This window comes from Diplodia seriata (genome assembly GCF_021436955.1).
Source record: "Diplodia seriata strain FDS-637 chromosome Unknown scaffold_6, whole genome shotgun sequence".
NCBI lineage: Eukaryota > Fungi > Ascomycota > Dothideomycetes > Botryosphaeriales > Botryosphaeriaceae > Diplodia > Diplodia seriata.
In genome coordinates, this window is record NW_027117313.1 from 2,210,752 (window position 1) to 2,227,985 (window position 17,234).

The 17,234-nt window shown below is 56.4% G+C and overlaps 5 protein-coding genes across 5 annotated transcripts; 3 read left to right on the forward strand and 2 right to left on the reverse strand.

Annotated features, from left to right (window-relative positions):
• Positions 1-58: 58 nt before the first annotated feature.
• Positions 59-5,477, forward strand: SLS55_006552 (uncharacterized protein; the record flags this gene model as incomplete). Its single annotated transcript, XM_066777981.1, has 3 exons — positions 59-509; positions 725-4,298; positions 4,349-5,477. The coding sequence occupies 3 exons, from the start codon at positions 59-61 to the stop codon at positions 5,475-5,477; spliced, it is 5,154 nt and encodes a 1,717-aa protein (XP_066632076.1).
• Positions 5,478-6,546: 1,069 nt separating this feature from the next.
• On the forward strand, positions 6,547-7,746 carry URA4_1 (dihydroorotase; the record flags this gene model as incomplete). The annotated part of the gene is made up of 2 exons (XM_066777982.1): positions 6,547-7,074; positions 7,156-7,746. 2 exons carry the CDS (start codon positions 6,547-6,549, stop codon positions 7,744-7,746), a joined length of 1,119 nt encoding a protein of 372 aa, XP_066632077.1.
• Positions 7,747-8,113: 367 nt separating this feature from the next.
• Positions 8,114-9,304, forward strand: URA4_2 (dihydroorotase; the record flags this gene model as incomplete). Its single annotated transcript, XM_066777983.1, has 2 exons — positions 8,114-8,248; positions 8,351-9,304. 2 exons carry the CDS (start codon positions 8,114-8,116, stop codon positions 9,302-9,304), a joined length of 1,089 nt encoding a protein of 362 aa, XP_066632078.1.
• A 799-nt stretch (positions 9,305-10,103) lies between these two features.
• Positions 10,104-11,227, reverse strand: SLS55_006555 (uncharacterized protein; the record flags this gene model as incomplete). The annotated part of the gene is made up of 2 exons (XM_066777984.1): positions 10,104-11,083; positions 11,224-11,227. The coding sequence occupies 2 exons, from the start codon at positions 11,225-11,227 to the stop codon at positions 10,104-10,106; spliced, it is 984 nt and encodes a 327-aa protein (XP_066632079.1).
• A 1,708-nt stretch (positions 11,228-12,935) lies between these two features.
• ERG7A (Lanosterol synthase erg7A) lies at positions 12,936-15,369 on the reverse strand (the record flags this gene model as incomplete). Its single annotated transcript, XM_066777985.1, has 3 exons — positions 12,936-13,026; positions 13,123-15,032; positions 15,121-15,369. The coding sequence occupies 3 exons, from the start codon at positions 15,367-15,369 to the stop codon at positions 12,936-12,938; spliced, it is 2,250 nt and encodes a 749-aa protein (XP_066632080.1).
• Positions 15,370-17,234: the final 1,865 nt, after the last annotated feature.

Here is a 17,234-nt window from a genome sequence, read left to right on the forward strand (position 1 = left end):
GAAGCACAATCGACCTCTGACCCTCACGCCGAGCCGGCCACGGCTGCATCCCGAGACCATGGCGGTTTCTTCTGCCGCTGTTCCTGGGCCCGCCGCTGGCCAGATAACCTTCCGCGCAAGTCCAGCCCAGCCCACCCAGGCGACTTCTGCGCCACGAGGCGGCAAGATGGTCGCCCAGGCGTCGAGTGCCGCCAACAATACGTCGCACGGCTCCTCCAACACCCAAGCCAACGGCTCCAGCAGCTTTCCGCTCAGCGCGCGCAAGGCCCAGCCCTTGAACATGAAGACAGTCGAGCGACGCGGCACCTCGACAGCCGCCCGTGAAGTTTCGCGTTCAAACAGGCTTTTTGGGATCGAGGAAGCGCCGTCATATACCCCCACTGCAGAGGAATTCAGGGATCCGTTCGAGTACATGCGTAAAATCGCCCCAGAGGCACGGCAGTATGGCATAGTAAAGATCATCCCGCCCGAGAGCTGGAATCCCGACTTCGCGATCGATACCGAGGTACGTTAGTGAAGGATCTTGGGATGGGCTGCAGCGACGATGGGGGTTTAGATGCGCTTGAGGTTTTTCCTTCGTGAATGACTGGTCAGCTAACGCGACCTATAGAGGTTTCACTTTCGCACGCGTAAGCAGGCGCTCAACTCTGTTGAAGGAGGTGAGTAATAGAGTCCCACCATCTGGCTACGCCCTCTTTAGTTCTAATAAGACCAGGCACGCGAGCAAATTTGAATTACCTCGATCAACTTGCCAAATTCCACAGGTCACGGGGCAACAATCTCAACCGCTTTCCAAGCGTCGACAAGCGGCCGTTGGACTTGTACAAGTTGAAGAAGGCCGTTGAAACCCGTGGCGGGTTCGACCGTGTGTGCAGAGGCAAGAAATGGGCGGAAATCGGCAGGGATCTGGGTTACAGCGGCAAGATCATGTCTTCGCTGTCGACATCGCTGAAGAACTCGTATCAGAAGTGGCTCCATCCGTATGAGGAATACCTACGGATCGCGAAGCCTGGTGTCCATCAGATGCTTGAGTTTGAGAACGGCGGTCCTTTCACTCCCTCGCCAGCGCCGTCGCCACTGAAGAAGCCTGCGCATCAGCAGACTCCTCCGGGCAGCTTCCGCTCCGATTCGCCGGCAGCCCGCGCGTCTGCTGCCCTGAACGCGTCTATCCACGAGAGCTCAGTTCCCCCACTTCCACCGGCCCAAGAGCTTCCCCCGCCTCTCAAGGTCTCATCAGGGTTTACTGCCGTAAATTCAGGTGGCTTCACGCCTGTCAATGCACCCCATCAACCTCCTACATCTACTGGATTTTCGGCCATCAACAGCTCATCAGCTGCCCAACATTCCGCCCGCTCGACCCCTCAACGGTTAGGCGAGAGTCCGTTGAATCTTTCCGCAAACAACACGCCGGAGATTCGACCGCACGGCTTTTCAACACCCCTGTCAAATGGCCATCTCAGCCAGTTGAAGAGAGGTCCATCCGAGGACTCTGAGCTACATGCGAATGGGGAAACCGATGCTTCTGGAAGGCGGAGCAAACGTCTCAAGAAGGACTCGGCCCCGACTGTGGCAGGATCCCACATGACCCAACCACGTGTGTCAGCACCCCGCACAGGCGCGCCCACGGAGAAGCCTGGAGACTACTGTGAGACTTGTCGGAAGGCTTCCGACCCAACGGCGATCCTATTATGCGATAGCTGCGACGCGGGATATCACCGCTACTGCTTGGAACCGCCACTGAAATCCACTCCCGACTATGACTGGCACTGCCCCAGATGTCTTGTTGGTGATGGCGAGTTCGGTTTCGACGAGGGCGGTGTTTACTCGTTGAAACAGTTCCAGCAAAAGGATCAGGAGTTCAGGGCAGAACATTTCCGGGACAAGCAGCAGTTCGACCCCGTACTCAACGCGAAGAGGCCTCCCACGGAAGATGACGTTGAAAGAGAATTTTGGAAGTTGGTTGAGAACGTCACCGATAAGGTTCCAGAGGTTGAGTACGGTGCCGATGTCCACGTTACAACACACGGGAGTGGTTTTCCAACTCTGGAGAAGGAGCCACGTAATGCTTACTCTACGGACCCATGGAACCTGAACATCCTACCTCTGCACCCAGAGTCCCTCTTCCGCCACATCAAATCCGACATCTCTGGCATGACCGTCCCTTGGCTCTACGTTGGCATGTGTTTTTCTACTTTCTGCTGGCACAACGAGGACCACTACAGCTATTCTGCCAACTACCAGCATTTCGGGGCTACAAAGACGTGGTATGGCGTACCAGGCGAGGATGCAGAGAAGTTCGAGAACGCAATGCGTGAAGCTGTTCCGGAGCTATTCGAGACCCAACCTGACTTGCTCTTCCAGCTTGTTACCCTTCTAACTCCTGATCACTTGAAGAAGGCGGGGGTAAGAGTTTACGCCCTCGACCAGCGAGCCGGACAATTCGTTATCACTTTCCCTCAGGCCTATCACGCAGGGTTCAATCACGGATTCAATTTCAACGAGGCCGTCAACTTCGCACCAGCCGACTGGGAGCCTAATGGCGAAGACGGCGTTCAACGTCTACAGGACTTCAGGCGTCAGCCCTGCTTCTCTCACGATGAACTTCTTCTCACCGCCGCAGGTAGCAAGGACGTGTCTATCAAGACCGCGAAATGGTTAGGCCCCGCGTTACAGCGCATGTACGAGAAAGAATCAGCTGTTCGAGAAGCGTTTTTGTCGCGACACAAACAAGTCAGCATGAAGCCGTGCAAAGTTGAAGGTGGATCGAAAGATTATTGTGAGATCGGGTTCGAAATTGACGATCGGGATCTTCCGGAAGACGACTACCTCTGCAGCCACTGCAAGGGTTTCGCATACCTGTCGAGGTATGTCTGCAAAAAGTCTAAAAAGGTTGTATGCTTGAAGCACGCTGGAATGTTCGAATGCTGCGCTACGACCGAAGACCATCGCTTTTCTGGGGCAAATGGCGACCACACACTTATCTACCGCATCACGAACGAAGACCTTCGCGGTGTCATGGAAAAGGTACTCGAGAAGGGTACGCTTCCTGATCTCTGGACCGCAGAGCTTGACAAGTATCTCGCAGAAGAGCCGAAGCCGGAGCTCAAGAAACTTCGCAGGCTGCTCAGTGAGGGTGAGAAGATTCCTTGGGCGCTGCCTGGTCTTCCTGAGCTCAAGCGGTACGTCGATCGTTGCAACGATTGGGTGGAACGGGCAACAGCTTTCACCACACGCAAGCAACAACATCGCCGCAAGAACGAACGACCCTCGCGAAAGTCCACCACCAAACAGCTGATGGAACAAGAAGAACGGGAACGCGAAATTCGTAAGGTCGAAACCCTCAAGAGGCTTCTTGATGAAGCGGAAGACATCTCCTTCGAATGCACTGAAATCGGCATTTTGCAAGAGCTCATGGACAACATCAAGCACTTCCAAAAGCGTGCGCGCGCCATTCTTGCTGATAGGAACATGCGCTCAAACCCGACGCAAGAGCTGGATGATCTGCTCGAACTTGGCCGGAGCTTCAACCTTGACATTCCCGAGGTTGAAGAACTTGACAAGTGGTTACAACAGCTCAAGTGGTATGACGAGGTTCGCCCCTACAGGGAAAGTGTCCACTCTCTTCAGAGCATAACGGACTTCATCAAGCGCGGCCAGGAAATGGGCATCGCTGAGGGCGAAATGCACATGCTCTGGTTGAAGGAAGAGAAGTCTAAGGGGGAGGTGTGGGAGAAGACCGCCAAAGAAGTCATGGCGTCGGAGATGGTCAATTATCAACAGTTGGACGCGCTGTCGCAGCAAGCCAAGCACCTCCCCGTCTCGCCGGAGACTTTGGCCAAAGTCGAGGCAATCCTGAAGAAGCAGCGCGATGCCCAGGAAGAGATCAAAGCGCTTTACGAACAAAGCAAAGATCCGGATTTCAGGAAACGGCCGTTCTATAGGGAGGTCCGTGAGGCTATGGAGGCCCTCAATGAGCTGAACAGCAAGCCACCCGGCACTATTGACCTTGAGAGAGAGCAGAAGAGACATGAGGATTGGATGCGCCGTGGCAAGAAGCTCTTCGGAAAAGCCAATGCGCCTTTGCACATTCTGCAACAGCACATGGACCTTGTCAATGCTCGCAACGAAGCATGCTTTGATACTAGAGATCAACCGCGTATGCCCGTTGAGCCTGCCTCGAGAGAACACACTCCAGTGTCAGGGGACGAGAACGGCGTCGGCTCAACGCGCGATGTCTTCTGCATCTGCCGCAAGCCCGAGGCGGGAATGATGATTGAGTGCGAGCTCTGCCATGAGTGGTAAGTTTCAGAGATTGCCCGCATCTTAGTCAGTTCTAATTTTACACCAGGTATCATGGCAAGTGCCTGAAGATTGCCCGTGGAAAGGTCAAGGAGGATGACAAGTACACTTGCCCTATCTGCGACTATCGAGTTAAGATCCCCCGCGACGCGACGCGCCCAAGGCTGGAAGATCTCAACAACTGGAGCGACGAGATTCCCAACTTGCCCTTCCAACCCGAAGAGGAAAGATGCCTCATGAACATCATTGAAAAGGCCGAAGATTTCCGTGTGTTCATCGCAAATCAAGTCAATCCGATGGTGTCAAGTCCAGAAGAGCTCATCTCTCAACGCTTTTATCTTCGTAAGCTGGAGGGTGCCGACATCCTATTAGCTCATGAAACAAACTTCTTCCGCCAGGAGCTTCACAAGTGGGCACCTGTGGCTCCTGAGCCACCGCCAAAAGTGGAAGTATCTCTTTCCACGCGCAAGCCACGCCCTACCAAGCAGCAGAAAATAATGACACAGCTCGGCATCAAAAATCCGGACGACCTCCCGCAGCATCTGCGCACGAAGCAGCATCACTTCAAGCACAAGGACAAAGATAAGCGTGACAGCATGAGCAAGGCTGGTGGGTCTCAGCCAGAATCGCACACTCCTCCGGGTCTTCCCCATGGCTTCAGTGAGACTGCCAATGGCATTGCTGGACCCAGTGGTACTGGACAGCAGCCCACCTTCTCCTACCCGAGCCACATGGCGAATCTCATGACATCGACGTACGGCAGCACAACCTCTCCACATCTTACGACGGCTTCGGGAACGTTGGATCCTTCAATGTCAGCGTTCGCGCCTCACGCCCGTGGCGCGGCTTCTCCACCTTTCAATCCGGCGTCTCCGACGACACCATCCAACATAGATTCAGGCATGTTCAGCAGCAGTGCGCCTTTCGGTGCGGATCCAGGTGCTGCTAGCCCTGCGCGTAGCAACCTGTTCCAAACAAGCATCAACAGCAGCCAAGGCGCTGGTGATGGTGGCGAGGGCATGCGAGATCTCTTTGCCGACTTCACGACGAACGATGCAGACGGCGACGGCATGGGTCCGCCACCCACAAGCCATGCAGAAGACGCGTTGAACCTGACGGTCAAGGATGGCGACGAGAGGGAAGAGAAAGAAGACACAAGCGAGTTCCTTCACGACTAGGCGGTCATCCCCAACATTTTCTTTCTCGTCTTTGCGGCGCACACGGATTGGGACGGACATGTCCGAACATGAGCAGACGGTTACGAGGCAGCATCCGCTTAGAAGGGATTCGAGGCGAATAGCATGGGAAAACGGGAGCTATGGATAGGCGAAGAATGGGTTAGGCATTTTGTACAATTCCCCGGGTTTGATGGCTTCTTGATTTGCGTCGGTGGTTTCAGCTCGATGATGTTTCTTTTTTTCCTTGCATGTTCTATTTTCCAAAAAGCCGTCTTCTCCCGCATCACATTCTGGGGCAGGCCGGACTAACGAAGGTGGCGCAGCCACGAGTGTTTAATCCTGTGCATGCGAAGTGGGTTTCCGGGCCTCGGCAAGATTTGCTCGATAAACACAGAAGAGGTGTATGTTTAGCAGAGACATGAACAGTTAATTGAAGGAGAGTGAATTTATCAACTGCATATTCTCCCTTGCTTGGATGGACGATCTGTGGAATGCTGCAGGACGGGGCTGCACAAATGGCGCGCTCGGGCGGCCGGACGGCGGTTACGGCGGGCTGCAGCAACCAATGTTTTGCTGTCGAACACTTCGCATCTGCGACAGCAACGAAAACTTCGTAGCACAGCGCCTTCAGCAACCATGATGAAAAGCAGGGGGCTCCGGCCCGCCAATTGCGCCAGATTAGCGCTCCAGAATCCCCTGCGCGCTCCAAGACAGGTATGCTCCACGAACCGGCAGTACACGCTGCCGCCAGTCTCCAGCCCTGACATGATCTCCGAGCATCCAGTTCTCTACGCATGCGTCGTTGAGAGCCCCCGTTCTCCTGCGCGCCCGCAACCCTTCGCTGGACCTTCGTAGCGCGCTGAACGCCCCCGGTCTCCGCACGCCCTTTGCTGTGGGTTCCGCCGCGTCCGCCATCCGCTTCGCCTCGACCTCGCCCGCCGCAGCAACGTCGTCGGTCCTCGAGAACTCCAAAGCAGCAGCAGCCGATGCCACCTCCAGCGCCCCTGTCGAGGCCGCTGCCTCGAGCGTCGATGGCGTCACGGACGAGTTTCTGGCCAACCTCGCCAACATGCCGGAGCAGATCGGCTACCTGAAAGCCGTCGGCCTGGACTATGGCTGGGGGCCGACCTCTTGTATCGAATGGTTGCTCGAGCATGTTCACATATGGATGGGTATTCCGTGGTGGTCTTCGATCGTCGTGACGGCCATCATCGTGCGCACGTCGCTTTTCCCGCTGTTCGCGAGGACGTCGGACGTGACGGCGCGTCAGCAGGCGCTCAAAGAGATCACCGACCCATTGAACGCGAAGATGAACGCAGCGCGCATTGCGGGCAACACGGATCAGATGATGATGGCGCGCACAGAGCTCATGGGCGTCTACAAGCATGCGGGCATCAACCCGTGGAAGGCCTTCTATGCGCCCGTCGCCCAAGCTGTCACCGGTTACTGCACATGGAAATTACTCAGGGCTATGGCAGCACTGCCGGTTCCGGGTCTCGAGAACGGTGGCTTCTTGTGGCTGAGCGACCTCACTGTGCCGGATCCATGGTTTATCTTGCCGATCTCTTTTGGTGCTCTTATTCACGTTGTCGCGAAGGTTAGTTTCGCGCCGGAACCCTTATCCCGCAATTGAGCGAGTAGTTTGCTGTGGCGGATCTTTGCTGACATGTTTGCACAGAGTGGTGGTGAAACCGGAGCGCTGAAGCAGTTCACCGGCCTGCAGAAAAAGTTCCTATTCTACTTCATGCCCGGCCTCGCCATCCTCTTCACCATTGCCCAACCGGCCACAGTGCAGTTCTCCTTCTTCGCCGCCTCCACGCTTGGTATGCTGCAGGCGAAGCTTCTCCGCAGTCCAACCGTCCGCGACTGGCTTAGCCTCGCCCCGATCGTTGGCGGGCCGCAACCCAATCTCTCTAACCCCGGCGTCATCGACGTGCAGGCTCGCGTGACGTCCCCCGGAGAGTTCAAGTGGGAGCCGCCCACCGTGCAGTCTAGCATCTCCAAGTCCGGCCCGATCAATAAGAAAATCAATAAGAAACCCGTTTCCAAGGGCCCGTTTGACGGCCTTAAGAAGTCATACATGGAGACAAGGCAAGAACTACAGGACTTCAAGGACGGCATCATGAAGAGGGCGGGTATGTACGAGGATAATACGAAGGGCAGGACGCAGAGCAAACAGTTCCTAAAGCGGGCGGAGGAATACGAGAACAGGAGGCAGGCCGAGCGGGAGTTCGAGGCGGCGGGTCAAAATAAGAGGAGAAGGAGGTAGATTACACTACGTCTGTGTGAAATTAAAGCATGGATTTCTTCAGCATCGGACGGGCGGTGGATTTTATGTGCATATACTTGTACACGGATGATGCATTCGTGCATGTAAGATAGGCGACAGTGTGCAGGGATCTCTCGACTCTCCATAGACATGCATATCGGAAGCAATGAGATCTGTATCTAGCTCCATGTGATTGGCCAATGTGTGTGGAGTAAGTATCTCCGACTATCGCCGACGCCGCAGAATTTCTGAGCTGCCCCTCCATACCCCACGCTCTATCTCTCTCCCCCCACACTTTCTCAACTCCTCGCCGTCTATCCCGTACCCGCCTCCAATCCTCCTCTTCCAGACTGCCGACGATCCCACGATGCCTCTCGACAAGTTTGACGGCCTGGAGCTGCCCGCCGCGGCCGACATGCACGTCCACTTGCGCGACAACGCAATGATGGAGACCGTCACGCCCACCATCCGGCAAGGAGGCGTGAACACCGTCTACGTCATGGTACGGGAATCCCTCCACCATTGCCCTACAGGAACCTTTCCTTTTTGGCGAGGCTCCCCCGCATAGCTGACCCGACCTCTCTCTTCTCTCTGCCCGGGACAGCCCAACCTCGTGCCCCCGCTCACCACCGTCGACGCCACGCTTGCCTACCGCGCCCGCCTGCAAGCCGTCGAGCCCAACGTCACCTTCCTCTCGTCGCTCTACCTGCACCCGGACATCACGCCCGACACCATCGTCGCGGCCAAGAAGGCCGGCGTCACCGGCGTGAAGTCGTACCCGGCGGGCGTGACGACCAACTCGGCCGCCGGCGTCGTCGACTACGCCGCCTTCTACCCCGTCTTCGCCGAGATGGAGCGGCAGGACATGGTGCTCAACCTGCACGGCGAGCTGCCGCCGTCGGCGGCGTCGGCGGACGCGGAGGACATCACGGTGCTGAACGCCGAGGAGCGCTTCCTGCCGACGCTGAGGGAGCTACACGCCCGGTTCCCTCGGCTGCGCATCATCCTCGAGCACTGCACGTCCAAGGCGGCCATCGAGGCCGTCGAGGCGTGCGGGCCGACGGTCGCCGCGACCATCACCGCCCATCACTTGTACCTCACCGTCGACGACGTCGTGGGCAACGCGTTCCACTTCTGCAAGCCCGTCGCCAAGCTGCCGGCTGACCGTCTCGCGCTGCTGCGGGCGGCCGCACGGGGCGGGTCCAAGTTCTTCTTCGGCACCGATAGCGCGCCGCATCCCATTACGGCGAAGTCCGGCCCCGGGGCTGCGGCGGGCGTGTTTACGCAGCCGTATGCTGTGCAGTTGGTCCTGGATGCGTTTGAGGCCGCGGTGACGAAGGGGTGGTTGAAGGAGGAGGAGGTGACGAGCGAGAGGTTAGAGGGCTTTCTGAGCGGGTATGGACGGGCGTTTTACAAGGTTGGTGATGAGCGTCGGGAGAGGATCGTGTTGAGGAGGAAGGGCGAGAAGGTCGTGGAAGTCGTGAGGCATAAGGAGGGGGAGGTGGAGGTCGTGCCGTTCAGGAAGGGGCAGAACACGTGGAGTGTGGAGTGGAAGTAGATCATGCGGTGGTCTGCGGCCTAGGGCTAGGGGAATTAGAGAATTGTTGATAGTGGTGTGGGTATTGCGGGGCGGTCTATATGAAAAAGCCTGGTCCTTGGTGGTGTCATGCTGGAAATGAAGTCTGTTTGCTGTCACTTCGTTGTTGATTTTCTGCTCGTAAAACTCCACAGTGACTACGGGCGACATATGGAATCGATCAATATTCACATGGATGATGCAGATTATTCGTCGGATAGACGGAAGTTCTGTTTTGGTGATCCCAAAATCTGCTCAACTTCACCATTCGTAAGCCCGAATACGTAGCATTCACCACAAAGGCAATGTAGCGGGGTGATGTCTGCGTATCGTACGACCACGCCTCACATTATCTATAGCTGAGCCTTTCGATGAGAGTTACACAGCTAAACACATTGCCACGGAAGTCTTGGTGAAACCCCCCTTTCGATATACTGTCTCCCCGTACCGAAAGGCCGACCTTTGGCTCTCTTGTAACAACTCCCGATTACCCAAATTAAATCACACCGGCGAGGTTTGGAGCCTGGATTTGCCCGCACACACTAAAACATCCTTTATAGCCATGTCGCAAGTAGGGGCTGTTGGTGCGAGAAAAAAGATTTGACCAGGTACTCTAGTAAACCGACATCGCCGCGTACCTCTATAATTCTTACGTGACCCTCCAGGTGAATTTGAGTAAGAATACGAGAGTGTGCGAGCCAAGATTCTTTCACGTGTGGTTCCATGGTTCGTTTCAGGGAAAGAATGGTCCACAGAAGTGGCCGAACACCCGTAATCATTCTCATGAGAAACATTCGGCCTCATCTTCTTCGTCCTCGCTATCATAGTAGCCGCACCTGAAGAGCGGGGGCATGAAATTCGTATGTCTCAAGATGAACGGGTAGATATCCTCCGAATACCCCATCCACAGCTCTTTCATCTCGTACAGCGAGTGATGAGACACAGCCATGCTCTCATGAGAAAACACGAGCAAAGAGAGCATAACGAGATCTTCGTCAGCACATTCACTGAAGTCGAGATGGTGCAGCTTGTCGAAGTGAATGGCACGCATGGCTCTGTACATGTCCGGCCAGGTGCCGTCAAGCATGTCGCATCGGTACAGCGTGAGCGAGGTAAGCGTCTTTGCATGTGCCGAAAGGAAGTTCAGGAGGGAATTGAACGTGAAGTTTACCTGGAGAGTGACTTCTCGCAGACTTGGCCAGCACACGCCGCTTACTACTCTTCCGAGGATGTCTTCAAGCTCTCTATTAGACGCGGCGTGCCAGTTCGTTGGCAGAGAAAGGTCGAGACGCTCCAGCTTCGTTGCTTTTCGAAGCAGTTGAGGCAAAATCAGGTCCCTGTGCGGAGTTGGGAAGCCGTTTTCAAGCACCCGGATATGCAGATCCGTGAGATGGGTGAAGGAATCCTCCATCAGATGCACCTGCCGTTGAACAAGGTTTTCGTCGAGGTGCCCCCTGTAGGAACCCGACTCTTCGTCTTCCCTCCAGAAGCGGTCGAGCTCTCCTACAGCCCACAACTCCTCGGTGATGTCAAGGTGCAGTGATGTCAAGCTGTCGCTCAAAGAATTGCGCAAACCGAGAGCCCGCAACAGAACGGCTCTGGTTGCAAAGTATACGTCGTCGCTCGGATGAGTTCCATGAGAATTGAATTTCGATGGCTCGAATTGATAGTCTCGCCAAGTCTGGATCCTATTGAAATGGCGCCCAAACTTGGCTTCGACATGCTTGAGGTTCGACAATTTCAAGATGGCATGGTGAAAGCCTAGACACAATCGCTCGTATCTTGTCAATTCTCGTTCGGCTATGTCGGTGGCAGGCTGATCCGTTTGGATAAAACGGAGAGACGGCGGAGCATTTGTTAGGCACCATACCAGGCTGCATTCGTCGCGGTCAGCCATGTACTCATCGTACAGTGATTCCATAACGTCCTGGTTTTCTCTGGTTCGCCTGTCTGCTTCCGAATTAGTGGTGCTCGGCCCAGATCTTCCGCCACAGATCATGAGTTCACCTTTGAGGATGATTTTGTAGCAGAACTCTTCGTATTCATACTGGCGCCAACCTTCCCAATTCAGTAAGACCAGATTCCGTACACAGCCGGAGACTCTCTCGCTGTCCGCAATTCCAATGACTCGCTCCATGCTCTGTGCACTAAGGTCGACGTGAATGGTATGGAAAAGGCGGCGTGCCCCATCGCCGGCGAGCGATTTACAACAAAGACGAAGGCGCTTCAAGGATTCGCAATCAAGGAGAGCCAGTATCCTGTCTTTGAGCTCTGCCGGAAGGGCTTCTAGGCTCCTGCGTGTGCGAGCACGAAGGTTTTCGTGTGCCATGGTTCGACGAACAGCCTCGAGGTCACACGTAAGGTTAGTCGCATGCTTGCTCTGTTTTCTCTGCAGAAGCAGAAAAGTTTTCGCTGTTGCCTAGCCCCAGGGCGATGGATGGTCTGTGTCTTGTGCCCCGCTCTGTGCCGCGGGGGAGGTTAGGCGCCGCGGATGCTGGGTATGCCGTAGCGGCAACGACTTCTTCTCTTGCCCTTTCCATCTCAAATCGGAAAGGCTCTCCGTTCTCGAAGGGATGGAGAGAAGAAGGGGGAGCAAAGATCGGCCGAAGGAGATTTTGGACCTATCAGGTCAGAGGACCGGACATGTCGAGGCTGTTGTGAACGACGCGCGGACGAAAAAGAGAAGGAAATGGCTCGTCCAAGCGCGTACGGTTTGAAGGACACGAATGCGCTGCGCGATCACCAACAACAATCTCCAAAGCGTACAGATCAATCAGCGACTGACCAGGGTGACATGCGCTCGAAGCACAGGCAGGCAGCTGCTACCGCCCAATCCGCTTCTGCAAGCCAAACAGCTGAAGCGAACGCTTTGCCGTCCTCTTTCGCCTCCACTTGAAAAGAGAGAACCGCGGTAAGCCGGAGATCCGCAGTCAGCGTGCCAGGCAACGCCACACTCGCGGTGGGGGTTACGCTGGAAAATCGTTCTCGAGATATGGCTGCACTACTGGGATAGGTGGTGGGACTGGAGGCTTTAATTACAGCTGCGGCTGTGGTAACGAGGACAATCTTGACTATGGCCTTTGTGACACTGACTGTGGTTGGTGCGGACACTGCACGGATAGTGTTGACCTCTCATGACGGGACAGGGAGCTATGAGGATTAACTGAGGAAATGCGATGTTCAGGGGCAACAGTTGTAGTGTGCTGGTTCAAATGAGGTGGGAGCCATGCAGCGAAACTAATGCACGTCGGCTAAAAAGCAACCAGGATACAACTTAAATCTGACGATCCCACTTACTGCAAGTCTAAGATTCACAGCGGTGGCCCTCGCTCTCGAGATTTCCTTGTATTTTCTTTTCTTTTGATTTGTTCGCGAACCGAGGTCTTCCAACCGCAAATGCACTGACACACCATCGTCATGTAGAACGAATATAATCATTAAGGCCGAACATCCAAGCCATCATTACAAGGAGTAAGAATAATAATACACTGTACCTTCGTCTGCCATCGTTGCCGTGCAATCGTAAAGTGACTCGACCCGTTTATTGTCCTCCCAAGCGGACGTTCTTTGATGCTGCTATGATGCAATGCAACGCTTCTCCTAGCGCCGCTTTCTACAACAGAGGCTTGTCACCGTACTTCTTCGCATACATTCCCAGCGCCTTCATCGTGAAGGTGAACTTATAGTTCGGGTAAGAAATCATGCTACAGAAGAAAAAAAAAGTTAGCACTTCGCCCCCAAACAAGAAGGCAAGATGAAAAAGGAGATACGCAAGAGACATTTCATCGCATCGCACTTACCAGCTATTGTTGAAGACGCCCTCGATGGCCTCCTGTAGCCACTCGCCATTAGCCTGCTGCCTCTGCATGATCAGCCTGACAGCGCGAGTGATGACATCCTTGTCAGGGAACTCGGCCTCCATGAGCGCGATGGCGACCCACGCCGTCTGCACCACTTGGCTCTGCTCGTGGTTGACCCAGCGCATCTCCTCGGAGCTACGGTAGCTCTCACCCCAGCCGCCGTCGGGCATCTGGCGCTCGACGAAGAACGCGCACGCGCGCCGGACGCGCTCGGAGGTGGCGTGCGTCTCGCCCACGCAGCGCAGCGACTCGAGCGCAAACATGGCCGCGTACGTGAAGCAAATGCCCCAGCTGCCGTACCAGCTACCGTCGGCTCGCTGCGCGCGTCGGATGTACGTCACAGCGCGGTCGACGAAGGCGTCGATCTCTGCGGCGCGATAGTCGGGCCAGCGTGCGCGCGCCGCGCACAGCGCCGTGACGACCGCCGTCGTACACTCTGGGTAGTCGTACTCGACCATGATACGGTCGAAGACCTCGGCGGCGTTGAGGTATTCCATCAGCTCGGACCCACGCGTCGGCTCGTAGGACGAGCAGCCACCCGACGGGTTCTGCATGGTGAGCAGCAAGTCCACCGAATCCTTGAGCCGCTCTTCCGACACCATCTGAGGGTAGTCGGGGATGCTCTGCAACTGCAACACGGCCTTCAAGCCCTCGGCGGTGCAATCGGACACGGGATAGCCCTGATCCTTCGTACTGAAAGCCCACGCGCCCTTGCGCTTGTGTCTGTAGCACTTGTCCGCCTCGTGGATATCCTCGCGAATCTGCTGCTTGTCGAGGAAACTTAGAGCCTTGGTGAGCACTGGCCTCCAGCGAGGGTCCTCACAAACGCCTGCCTCGTATGCTGCTTGGATGAGGAAGGATGTGTCCCAGATTTGCACGCCATCAGTACCGTTTGCGAGCATACCTTCATTCTTCACCCAGAAGTAGATGAGAAGGTTTTCACGGTGCTTTCGCACCGAGTAGCTGTCCGGTCCCTCCTGAATGTAGCAGCAGAGAAGGTTCATGGGGGCATTGACAGGAGCAAGATTATTGTAGCCAGTGTTGTGGTCTTCGTACTCCACCAGCCTCCACACCCAATCTTCGGCACGCTTTGCCAAGGCATTTGCCCGCAAGTACGGATTGTAGATGTTGACCAAGCCCCAATTGATTGTGTTCAAAACCCAGCTCTTCGGGTGGTAGTTGTCGTGCACCGAGATGCTATTTCTGTGCGAGGCCCAGTCTATGCTTTCCCAAGGCTGGGTAAAAAGCTCCTGGCGCAGCGCAAGCACCAACTTATCAGGCTGATAAGACCACTTCTTGGACCAAATGTACCCCATGGGCAGATAAACCATACGCATATGGATCCACCAACGCCAAGGTGCGATTGGGACCCAGTCGGGAAGTAGCCACAGCTCGGGGGGCACGGGGTTGACAATGTCCCACGATGTGACACCTAAGACGCTGAGCCAGAATTTTGCCCAGTGCGGGCCATTGACGGCACCCCCCATCCTGTGCAAGCATGCTCTAGCCCTCACCACCCTGGGGTCCTCCGCATCGGCACCAAGCAGCCGCAACACGGTGTAATTGCATGCCGTGCCGAACACGGAGCTCTGGCCCTCAATGTGCAGTCCCCAACCATCATCCTCAGGGTGTTGTCGCGAGAAGAGGTAATTCTTGATCTCTGTCTTGTAGGCGTCCGGGATCGGGGTGTTGGTGACGTACCACGTTATCACCAGACCGGGCAGCAAGAACATCGGACCGCCATATTCGCAGGCCCACTGGCCGGAGGGCAGTTGGAGCTGCGAGAAGAACGACAGGCCATTGTTGACGGCCTGCACGGGCGTCTTTGCGGGAGGTAGCTCGGGGAGGCCCTATGAGAAAGCGTCAATGGACTGACCCGCACGTTCAATGGCACCAGCATCTCGTCACGGATGCAGGTCGATGCCGGGTGTGACCTACAGTGTCCAGGCCCAGGAAATACTTATCCGCAGTGGTCTGCGGCCATCTTGCGACCTCCTCGTCCGACTCCAGGTAGTGCCACGTCTGGCGACCGTTCTGGTCCAGCAGTCTCCACCGTGTGTAGTCTGTCTTCTCGCTGGGATCGACGGGCGAGCTCACGGTACCGTTTGCGGGGCCATTGGCAGCCGGGGCGCCGCCTTGCTTCGCGTCTGCTTCGTGTTCCCGTCCGATCTGCGTGGTTCTGGCCATGTCCGTTTATTCGCGCGCGCACCCACGGGGATGCCGGGTCCTGGGAGCTAATTTTGAGACAGAGGACGAAGAGAGGGGTGATGCGCGGCTGCGGGCGGAAGCTCCGGAGACCTTTGTCGACTCGTCAGAGGGTTGCGTCTGCTCTGGCGCGTGCGTTGTGCTTGTTTGCGCGGCGACTCCGCCTTTCTGCTTTCCCCAGGTCGAGTGACATGGGAGGCAGACGCAATCGAATGAGCCGCAGTCTTGGCAGGGGTCGGGGCCTTAATCGATAATCGCTCGAGTCGTGAACGCCTCACGGCAGCGAATCACTGTACGCAATGCGAGTCAGAAAGCCTCCGTACTTGGCCGCCAGCTCTCTGCTTGCTCGCAAGCCAACAAGTCCCAACGCTGCTCTTGTGATGCTGATGCTACGGTGCCGTCTCCGTTGCTGCGGCCAAAAAAAGTGGATTGTAGGGTCCATCCATGTCACGCTGTCACGCAAGTCTTGCACCAGCCACGACACGAGGGCAGCAAGGCAAGCTGCATGCGCGGACGGCGGTGGAGGCAGCCCCCCCATGCTTGGCCTACCACGGGCGTAGGCGAGGGAGCGGAGGGGAAAGTGGAGTGTGGGCTGTAGCAAAACAGTTGCTCGGGACAGCGCGGCAGGACCGAGCCCCGAAGAACGCATCAAACCGCAGCAACGATGCAGGAAAAAAAAAAAAGCACGGGCGACTGTCCAAAGACGCCTATGAGATCTGCGGCTGCCGGCACGTTTTCGAGGTCGTCTACTGCTCCTTCTGGTACTTTTTGCTAGCTCATGTGGCTGTCGCCGGCGCTTGCGCAGGCTGCCCGTACGCTAGGCTGCGTTAGCGCAACTATGTTCGCTGCTGGAAGCGCCAAACCACCCGCTGGCCTCGTACAACTGTCTGCCGGCCTCGTGGGATCAGCTATCGCGGATACGATGCGATGCACCCCCTACGGCCCACATTTCCGCAGTAGCAGTAGGATCTCCTCGCACGAAAAGAAGGGTCCACGGCGACAGCAAGTGCCGCCGGTCTATCAGCCCTAAGACATCGCCCAAGCCCCAAGGCCGCTAGTCGGCCAAGCCCGCTCCTAAACACCACGCCTCCTCGCCATTGCAAATCATCCTGCCGTCTGCCAAGGTGCCCGGTTTCGCCGTCCGCCGCGCCAGCGACCGACCTAACGGGCAATTAAAATAAAGATCAGGCTATGGATTCCGTAGCATGGCAGGCCGGCGACGTCATCTGCTCAGCCGTCCGTGGCCTAAACCTCGTGCCGATCGCCTGCTATTTTTCGAAGCACTCGGCGGCGACGAGGAGGGGAAGGCCCGTGTGTAATTGGTGGCCCTGCCACCGTGGTTCTTCGTAAATTACCATGATGGACGACAATCGCCGAATCGCCCAATTGGCGGGGTCGGCGGCCCTGCCCGCGCAATTAATAGCAATGCGCGCCCAGCGATAACGGAGAAACCGAGTCGGCGCATGATCTTCATGAGCTGCCCCGCAATGGTGCTGGAGTAAGAGATAGAACGAGAGCATGGAAATGACGGATCCGAATGGCGCTTTTTCCGCCGTGGGTGATGAGATTCTGAGATGGCGAAGGAGGGTTGTTGCCACCGCCGACTGCTATTCGCCGCAGCCGTGCCGGGCCCGCTCCGAGCTTCCGCCCCTCACACACTCTCGCTGATTCCGAGGAGCCGCGCGCACCCTGCGAATCATCATCACCTCGTTCTCCCAACCCCCCTTGCTGCTCGCGCGGGTGGGAAAAACCTTAAGACATGGAGGTTAAGCCCTGGGGGTTCCCAAGCAAGGGTCACCACCGGCGCCTCGCCATGCAAGTGGTGTGCACCGCAAGGAGCAGCGGCC